The sequence below is a fragment of the Miniopterus schreibersii genome, assembly GCF_964146895.1.
Source record: "Miniopterus schreibersii genome assembly, chromosome: 6".
NCBI lineage: Eukaryota > Metazoa > Chordata > Mammalia > Chiroptera > Miniopteridae > Miniopterus > Miniopterus schreibersii.
The window spans coordinates 49,164,930-49,175,074 of NC_138107.1; the positions used below are offsets into that span (position 1 = coordinate 49,164,930).

At 54.8% G+C, this 10,145-nt stretch overlaps 1 protein-coding gene across 1 annotated transcript; it reads left to right on the top strand.

Moving 5' to 3' along the window:
* Positions 1 to 2,680: 2,680 nt before the first annotated feature.
* On the top strand, positions 2,681 to 9,941 carry PRDM13 (PR/SET domain 13; the record flags this gene model as incomplete). The annotated part of the gene is made up of 4 exons (XM_081140214.1): positions 2,681 to 2,824; positions 4,241 to 4,372; positions 4,642 to 4,762; positions 8,215 to 9,941. 4 exons carry the CDS (start codon positions 2,681 to 2,683, stop codon positions 9,939 to 9,941), a joined length of 2,124 nt encoding a protein of 707 aa, XP_080996340.1.
* Positions 9,942 to 10,145: the final 204 nt, after the last annotated feature.

A 10,145-nucleotide genomic window follows, 5' to 3' on the forward strand; every position in this document is an offset into this window, starting at 1 on the left:
CTTGCTCCACTGGGCACATTAGATTGGTTTCACCCTTGCTTTTTAGGGGAGGAAAAATAAAAGAAAATGTGTTCCTTTCCTCCTTTGTGGACAATTTATTTCACTTGGGGAACTTCAACTCTGAGCCACAGGACAGAATAAAACTCGGCGAGCTGGTGTGAATGCCTCTGGCGCAGTCCCTTTCTTCTCGTGGGGCTGGGAACCAGCCACAATTGGCTATATTAATAAATAACTTTCCTCACAGTCGGCCTTTACATGGTCCTATTGATAAAATTGTTCGCGTGTCGTTCACGCTTTTTCACTCATTAAGGACGGCCGGGGAGGAGCCCCGAACCCAGGCCCGCGCTCGCCCTTCCCGCTCACAGAGCTGGTAATTTAAACTGGGTGTCATCCCGGAGTCGCCAGGCCAGAGGTTAGAGGGACATGTTCATGGCTTAAATTTATTGCCCTCCGCTCTCCGGAGCGGCTTCCTCTCCTCCCCTCCCCCGGCTTTCGCCATTCACGGCCGCGGGATCAAAGGCTGCCCCTCCCCGCGCCGGCAGCTCGGCGGCCCGCGCAGGGCGCTCGGGGGGAGAACCAGCGGCACGTCCCTCAGAAAGTGGCCCTGGGCACGGTGTGGCTGCGGGGTCCGGGGAGCCGCACCTTGCGGACGCGCAGACCCCCCAGCGGCTCTCTTCTTTGCCGCAGCAGCCGGGGCTACACGGGACTCGGAGTCACCCCGAGGCGGGCCATCCACGTGTCCTGTAGACCTGGCCTGGATCCCCCGTTAAGCAAGTTTGGGAGCGCCCCCAACCCAGTCGCTCTACGGATCATCGCCATTGACCTTCGCAGCCGCTGGGGGAAGCCTCGTGTTCGCACCGTTCCCATTTGAAGGATTAGGAGACTGAGGCTCTGAAGCAACCCACGAAGGAAAGTTCCCCGAGTCCTGAGCGACAGGGAGCAGACCGAACGACCCCGAGCCTCCGGGCCGTGTCCAGTGTGGCGAACTCAGGTCTCCACCGAGGGGTGCCACACGGAGCTTCTTTGGGGACCTCACGGGACGAAACCGTCCGCGCTGCAGGTGTCGCCACCTTGCGTCCTGCCGTCGTCGTTCATCAGCGTCACCCGGCCGGTGACCTACGCACCGCACCTTCGCGGCGGGGCAGGGCCCAGGGGAGAGTTCCGCGCGGCGGCCCGGGGGTCCTCCCCCGCCTGCGCGCGGTGGGGCCGCCGACACCAGGCCCCACACCCAGAGTCACTCGGGCCTCGCGGGGGATTCCGCGTCGGGCTCGCAACCAAGTGCCCAGGAGCCGGGAGCAGGGCCCGGGATTAGCGGAGCCGCGGAGGCGCGAGCGGAGCGTCGCGGGCACCTGATGAACTCGCGCACGCGGCTGTGCGCTCTGAAGATACGCAAACCCGGGACTTTCCTGAAGAAACCCACGAGCGCCCTGATTTCACTCCGAGGCACCCCTGCTCCGAGTTGGGGAACTGGGCTATAGGCAGGGGTTCCGATGCCCCCTCAACCGCCCCTTCGATAGAGTTTTTTTTAAAGAAAAGTTCGATTTGTTAGTTCTCAGGAAGTTACCCCAAGTGCTTCTTCACCGTGTTAAACTTAAAAGCAAATCAGGGTTTGGGGCAGTTGGTTAGCATGGGGGGGCGGGGGGACGGGACAAAAAAACCAAAATAAAACAAAAAAGCAGGGAGCAGAGCCCCTCCTCTCCCTCGGGTGCGGTCAGGGTACCGGATACTCCGCGAAGCCGGGGCCCTGCGGCCGCTCGGTCCGGGCCTCCAGGGCAGCGCGGGCCGGTCCAGAGCAGAGGCGCGCGGCTGGCCTTGTCTCCCCAAGCTGGTCCGGAGGCTTCATATTCCGGGCGGGACTGGACAGAGGGTTGTTCTAAATAGATGACTGGCCTGAACCCAATCCCCTGAAATGGTAATATGGTCGTTATTTAAAAAGTGTAGGTATTTTCTGGTGTTTTCCCATCAAGTACCTGCCTAATTTCTGTATGGCACACGCCAGAAATCAATAGAAGTTAACAAGTCCTCCAAACAGTCCCCATCTCTTTGTTTAATCTCCTTTACAATAAAGCCAAGGGGAGAGAATTAAAAATCTTTGAAGTAGACCAAGGCTCAAAGGAATCAGCCAAGTAGACTTAAAGTAGTCACTTATTTCCCAAAACTGGTTTGTCGGTGAACAATAAAAGGAAGTAAAATTTATGGAGAAATTATACAGTGGATTTGTCACTTAAAATATCGTAACTGTCTCGAAGACAATACCCCATGCTGAGGATTAATGGTCCCGCCGGACCTTTGATTCACCAGCGCCTTTTCTTCGCCCTTGACAAATTGGATTTTTAGGAATGGGAAGGTCGCCTGGACCATTGTGCGCCAGCCATTCAGAGGCCTCGATTATGCAGGGGGCTGAGGGAACCACTCCATGTGACCCTCTCGGGTGGGACTCTGCAGCTGCTCCGCAGCGCAACTCTCTCACCAAACTCCGCGCCCTTGCGCTGGCGGTGCCAAAAGGCGCCCGCCGGGATAGAAAAGGCGCAGTGCATGCCCGGCCGCGTCACTGTCACTCCGCGGGCGGAGGACGCACGTCGGGGCGCAGCTCCCAGGCTCGCGCGCGACGCGGGCTCCGTCACTCCCGCCCTGCGGAGGAGCCCGAGAGCCCAGGCGCCTGCCCCGCGCGCCCGCGGCCATGCACGGAGCGGCCCGCGCTCCGGCCGTCAGCGTGAGCGCTGACTGCTGCATCCCCGCCGGCCTGCGCCTCGGGCCGGTGCCCGGAACCTTCAAGCTGGGCAAGTACCTGTCTGACCGCAGGGAACCCGGGCCCAAGAAAAAGGTATTAGCCATCCCGACCTTCGACCCTTGCCCTTCGCCTCCCTTTTCCCTGGCCTAGGAAACGGGTAGATGAGAAAGGGGTGACTGAGCTGCTCGTTACCTGCTAACTGTGCCAGGTGGAAGGGGACTCGGCTTATTCCCCCGCAAGTCGCATTCACTGAGAGTTGAACGTGGGCCGGGTTGAGGGACCAGGACGTGGTTGCGAGGGAGACAGCCCCGGGTGGGGTGCAAGGGGCTCTTTGCGTGCCGGGGCCACTCGGAGCCCAGGGTTTCGCCGCGGCTCCGGGGGCTCAGCAGAGGCGCGGGTGTCCCTGGCCTCTCCGCCAACGCTCCTTTCCACCGTTTTACTACGCTCAGTGGAGGACTTTCATTACCGCCTTTCCTTCAATATGCTAATTTGAGGCTTAAATTTACCTTAACATAATTTAATCTCATGTCCGAAAAAACGATCCTTGGGAAACTCTCAGTTCCTAGAACCTCCCCAGATTTCCCTTTCCTCGGATGTCTACTTGTGGGTTTGCGGTAAAAGGATAGAGGGTGAGCCAGGTAACGGCTTTGACGCGGGCTCGAGGGCGCCCGCCGCTGGGCTCTGAGAGCCCAGGGTCACAGCTGGGAGGCGTCAAGGCCAGCCCCCGGGCTCTGACTCCCCAGGCTGCGTCCGGACACCTGACTGCAGAGGGCTTTCCAAGGGCCCCGCCCGCCCGCGGGCGTCCCAGCCCGCCCAGTGGGGGCGAACGGCCGCGGGGAAGCGCGGGGGCTGGTGGGGGGCGGGGTGGGGGAGGACTCTGCCTCGGCCGGCCGCTCTCTGGAGTTTTCCTGTAAGAAATTTCTCCGGTGCTCAGCCCACAGCACCCGCATCGGGCTGCTCACGCAATCGTCCTCTCCGCGGCGGTCCAGTGCCGGGTGTGCCGCGCACTACTCCTTTAAATGCGCCTTAATTGCTTTTAAATGGCTAGCCTGCGGCCACTTTGTCCCAACAGTGTTGCAGCCGGGGTCTCCAGGACCTCTGCGCGGTGCAGGGAGAATGGGGGTGGGGTGGGTATAGAGGGCTTGGGGGACACTCTGGGTTCTGGCACTGACTTCGAAACGACACTACCCTGATAATGGGGTTGCTCTCAGAGCCGCGAGAGGGAGGGCTTGGGTGGGGAGGGGGCTGTCTTGGTAGGAGAGGCGCCCAGGTGCTCAGGAGGGGATGATGCCCAGGTGGGGCGAGGAGGGGGACTGTTATGCTAGACCGCCTCCCCTTTTCCTTCCCCCAGGCAAGGGTCCTAAGTAATTACCCTCCTCCCAGCAGCCCCCAGAGGTGTGGCCAAAGGGAACACAACCGTGTTCCTGAGTCGGGTGGGGTGGAGAACAATCCCTCTGGGTTGTGGGCCTGGCTGTGGTGCGGGAAGGACGACCACTGCTTGTGTTGCAGGTGCGCATGGTGAGAGGGGAGCTGGTGGACGAGTCGGGGGGCTCCCCTCTGGAGTGGATAGGGTTAATCCGGGCAGCCAGGAACCCCCAGGAACAGACTCTGGAAGCTATTGCAGACTTACCCGGAGGACAGGTACTGTGGGCTTCCCGCTGCCAATTCTATCTGCCTGACCGCCACCAATATTAAGAGCAAAGCGCTTTAGCTCCAACTCTCATTTAAAAGCCCAGGTAGATACTATTATTTTCCCCGTTTGAAGAATAAGGAAACTGAGGTTCAGAGAAGTCCAATAGCTTTTCCAAGGTCACACAGTGTCTGAGCAGGGATTTGAACCTTCCTGTCAGTTGTTTTTTGACCAATTGCCCAGGAAATGACAGCAAGCTGTCCTGTTTCTTGCGTCCCAGATCTTCTACCGAGCACTGAGAGACGTGCAGCCAGGGGAGGAGCTGACTGTGTGGTATTCCAACTCCTTGGCTCAGTGGTTTGACATCCCCACAATTGCAACTCCGACTCACGATGAGAAAGGTACCGCTTCTGAGAGGGCCTCTGGGCCTCAGTGGGTGGGCAAGAGTCCAGCCCTCCTCCCGGCTTTGGGTGAATCCCCAGACTTGAAAAGCCTCTCTCATGCTGTGTAAAATTGAATTCATGATTCCTGTCTGTATAGGCAGAAAGGTGACGTCACCACTACCTCCTTAAAATCAACAGTAAATTACAACAGTGACAATAATAATCTGGTTCTCGGTGGCAGGGAAAAAAATACTGTTTATGAATTTCATGGGGGTCATCCTTTCCTATTGCATATCCAAAGAGACAATTATTTACTCAATTAAGAATCAATAAAGAAGCCTTAACATATTATTAGAGAAATCACCTCATGAGCTCCAGAAAGCATAACAAACCTGGAATGGTTTTAGAAGGTGGAGGGGCATCTCTCCACTGATTTGAAGGAGAGTCATGTATTTCTACAGCATTTTAGCAGCATTACGGTACTTACAGCTGGTCAGTTGGCAGGTACTGAGGCCCTTCCATTTAAATGGTATTTATGCACTTCCCCTCTCCCTACTTAAACTGAATTTGGGATGTATCCCAGTTTCTTCTCAGATTTATTTGATCCCTTCCAAAGCCAAGAGAGGATTTATGCAAATTAAGGTGCACTAACTAAAGAGAAAAACATTTTCAAAACCTTCCCAAAACACTGAAGAACACTTCCTGTGGAAAAAAAGCTGTGAGGTGCTAAAGTAGTTAAGATCCAGAAACTCCCTTTTAATGCTTCCATGACTTTTTCCATTGCCAATTGTTTATCTGTAATTTCCCCTAAAAACACAGTTAATAAAGTCAACATAATAAATGCTGAGAAATATTTTAGCATGCTTTCCTCCTGCATTGCCTGCTCAATCTCATCTATTTACAAATAGCGTTAAATAAATTAATACAAATGTGGAAATTAAGAAACTTCATGAACAAGGCCGAATAAGTTTATTTGGACCAATGAATCACTTCCCTTCAAAGTATCTCTGTCTTCTGTAAATTTTATTGATTTTGTGTGTAGATTTATATGTACAGTATTCATAAACAATTATCCTAAAGTAGTTCGTTACTTGCATCACATATTAAATTCTCTTGTCAACTTCTTCCAGAAAAAGAGAAACATAATAAAAGCCCCATAGTGGAGAACTTAAAAATCTGCAACTACTGAACAATTCTGAGGGCTACTGGCATTTAGGGGCCATGAATTTCTGCACAGAACACCCTTCCTCAGGCACTCTCAAATAGTATAAAGGCAACTTGTTTCAGTGGTGGCCCTTGTGTTTTCATTTCAGTCAATCGAGCTTATTATAAACACTGTTTGGTAACAGGCGCCAAAACAGACACCATTTTCCTTTTGGGGAATGTATGGATTATTTTGAATCCTGACTTCCCCACCTTTGAGATGCTTGAAATCTTGACAACCTTAGGGTTACATGAAGGAGAGTGGGTGAGGTCACTCATAAAGTGTGTTTAACACTTTGGGCATAGGTTTGGTTTCAGAGTCCAGAGAACATGTCAGTTGGTTAGGAAAAAAGAAATATATTGAAACTGAAAACACACATTTGCTTAAATCTTACAAAGAGAAAGAAATAAGCAGGGATGGCTGCTATTATTCCAATATTCACTAATTCCAGTGGATTTCAATTTCATAGTAAGATTAAAGAAAATACTGACCCTTTGTCTTAGGAACAAAGCTTACTTGGCTTTGCATTGAGCTGAGTCATTCGGGGCAGCCTCTGAAAACTCCCTCTTTAAAAAGTGGCGATGAGAGGGAGGTTCTGAACTTAAGAGAAAAGAGGTTACTTAAAATATTCAATCAACATGCCCATCTAGAGAACCCAGATCTCTTCTCTCTTTTCTTCAAGATTTATTTTACATGGCTGTTCAATACAAGGTAACAGAAATATTGAAATATTTTTACCCAAATCTTTATTCTATCCAATTGGGATAGGATCTGACAGGCAAAATCCTTCCCCCATTTTTTTCTTTCTGTTCTCCCAGTGGCTTCAGCTGGAATAAACTGCTTCTTACTTGAACTTTCACTTTAGTTATGAGGGAGGGTACTGCTTTCTTTATGCAAAGCCAGAAGTAAAATACAGGAAGGAAGGAAGATATGCAATTCCCCCCTCATTGTTATTCTGTAGTAACGTTTTAAAAGTTTGAGCTACTTGTGTGCATGGAGGGAAATTCTAGCTTTTCCATTTAATTGAATGAGACTGACATTTAGTTTGGATACTTTCTTGGGACTCAACTGACTTCTTTTTCACAGAAATCCCTCCCCTCAGTATTACCAATAAACCAGAACATTTAAAAAGACACACAGTTGCAATTCCCTGTTCTCTGTACAGATGTAACACGGTCTTTTTGAGTGAATGTTAACTTTCACTATGTGGTCAGATCTGTTTCACACATGTGTCCCTTGATTGTGTTCACAGGCCCTGACAAAATTAAAAGCAACTAATGTTAATAATATTAAACACACAAAAAAGATTTGACACCAAAAGCACCTATACAGATCCTGGTAGAGAATTGTGCACTTATTAAAAGCTGAGTATCTTTATCTATATAACATATATATTCACATAATAAAAATAAACTATATATCTTTTCCAAGGACTTTACTAAGCTTGGATTTGTGCAGCCATCTAGGAGTTAATTAATTAAAAACTGACAACATAATGCAACATTATCCTTCAGCTTTCAGAATATCAGGACATAGGACTTTTTATTTTCTCCCATCAAATTAAGTGGGGTTAAAGAGGAAATAAAGATACAAATAATTTTGAAGAATAGCAAATCATAGTCCCTATGTGGTCCTTCAGTTGGTCACGCTCCAGGAAAACCTCAGGCAAAGTATTTAAAGCTGAGAGGGGGTGGGAAGGGTGGGTAGTGGACATAAAAGACATTGTTCTATGAAAAGGGATGATTACATATGGCCCATACATACAGGATATTGTCTCGCCTGGTAATGAGGAGCTCACGACCTTTAGATTGGCCTTTGTTCAGTTTATCCAAACTCCTTGACATACGCCACCTATTCTGCGAACGCCAACAGATGGGCCCATGCACAGCACAGCCTCGACACTTGATTTAAAGTAACAGCTGCTCTCTGCTCTGTCTCTTCCTTGGCCAACCTGCCTGAGCTCTGCTCTCTTAGCGAGAATTTGCTCCGATGGCCCGGAGAAAGTCTTCGTTGGAAAGGCCCCATCACCCCTCTTGGCCTCTAAGTAGTCTCAGAGGATGGAGACGGTGACAGAGTTGGCCATTTGGGGGCTTCTCGGGGTCCTTGCTAGAGTGAGGCTACAGAACCCAATTATTCGCGGGGACCCAAGAATATTGCTTCTTCCCATACCGCTGGTCAAAACCTGGGTTTTGCCTTGGGTGCGCTGGACCTTTCTTTCTTGCTTGCTCGCCTCTCACGGGTCGCTTCTCTACTCTTTCTTGCCCAGGGGAGGAGCGCTACATTTGCTGGTACTGCTGGAGGACGTTTAAATACCCCAACAGCCTTAAGGCGCACCTGCGTTTCCACTGCGTGCTGGGCAGCGGCGCGGGCCGCGCCTACCTGCACCACGAGCACGGGCCTCGCCAGGGCGCGGCCCCAACTGCGGAGGGCCTCCGCCTCTCTCCGAAACCCCCGGGGCCCGACTTCGCCAGGGCCGCCCCGGCGGGCACTCTGCGGCCCCACCCGCAGGCCCCACCGCCCGCCCAGGCCTGCGGAGCGCGGGAGGGCATCAAGCGCGAGGCCTCTTCTGCGCCCTCCGCCGCCTCGCCGATCCCTGCCAAGTGGGGGCCGTCCAAGAAGAGCAAGGAGCAGGTGGACCGCGCCTTGGAACAAAGCGGGGCCGCCCGGGGACAAGGCCACTTCCTGGGCGTCGTGGGGGGCTCCCCAGCGGGGGGCGGCGGCCTGGCCTTCTACCCTGGCGTGCGCTCGGCTTTCAAGCCTGCCAGCTTGGCCAGGACTGCAGCGACCGCGCGTGGCGACTCCTACCGGGAGGAGGGCGGTGGCAAATCCGGCGCGGGCCTGCTGGGCGGGGGTCGGGCGGGAGGGCTCCCGGGAAGCAGGGAGAACCCGGCGGCGGGCGGTGCGGGGCATCACCATCACCACCACGCTCACCACCACCACCACCCGAAGTGCCTGCTCGCTGGGGACCTGCCGCTGGCGCCTCCCCCTGGTTTGCCCTGCTCCGGGGCGCTGCGGGGCATCCCTCTGCTCCCCAGCCCCCCGGAAGAGGCGTCCGCCTTCAAGCACGTGGAGCGCGCGCCCCCCGCCGCCGCCGCCGCGCTGCCAGGAGCGCGTTACCCGCAGCTGTCTCCCGTGGCCGGGCTGCACCTCGAGCGCTGCGCGCTGCCCGCCCTCGACGCGGGCGGGCTCAAAGCCTTCCCCGGGAGCGAGTGCAGCCACCTGCCCGCCGTCATGCCGGCCTTTACGGTCTACAACGGGGAGCTCCTGTACGGCTCGCCGGCCGCCGCCGCGTATTACCCGCTCAAGCTGCACTTCGGCGGGCTGCTCAAGTACCCCGAGTCCATCTCCTACTTCAGCGGGCCCGCGGCGGCGGCGGCGGCCACCCTGAGCCCCGCCGAGCTGGGTTCCCTGGCCAGCATCGACCGGGAAATTGCCATGCACACGCACCAGCTCTCGGAGATGGCGGCTGGGAAGGGCCGCGGCCGCCTGGACGCGGGGACACTGCCGCCCGCGGTCGTGGCGTCGGGTGGCGCGGGGGGTGGCGGCAGCGCGGGCGGCGGCGCGGGCAAGCCCAAGACGGGCCACCTGTGCCTCTACTGCGGCAAGCTGTACTCGCGCAAGTACGGGCTCAAGATCCACATGCGGACGCACACGGGTTACAAGCCGCTCAAGTGCAAAGTGTGCCTGCGGCCCTTTGGCGACCCCAGCAACCTCAACAAGCACATCCGGCTGCACGCCGAAGGCAACACGCCCTACCGCTGCGAGTTCTGCGGCAAGGTGCTGGTGCGCCGGCGAGACCTGGAGCGCCACGTCAAGTCTCGGCACCCCGGCCAGAACCTGCTCGCCAAGGCGCGCGAGGGTCCGGGCGCCGAGCCCGACTGCCCCGTGGAGCCTGGGGAGGCCAAGAGCGACGACGACAGCGACGTGGACGTCTGCTTCACAGACGACCAGAGCGACCCCGAGGCCGGGGGTGGCGGCGAGCGCGTCTCCTAACCAGCCTTCCCGGGAAAGGGGGTGTGTGTGGACAGAGGGAAGTGGGGTTCTGTTCTGGGAGAAGAGGAGCTCCTGGTGGTGAGAAGGACCTGGTTGACAAAGTCGTTTTTATTTTGGTGAAGCCCCAGATTTTGGAACAGTGAGGGGGTCCCAGGTCCGATGCTGAAACTCCGAGCAGAGGTTCAGAGGCGGCTTAAAGAAACC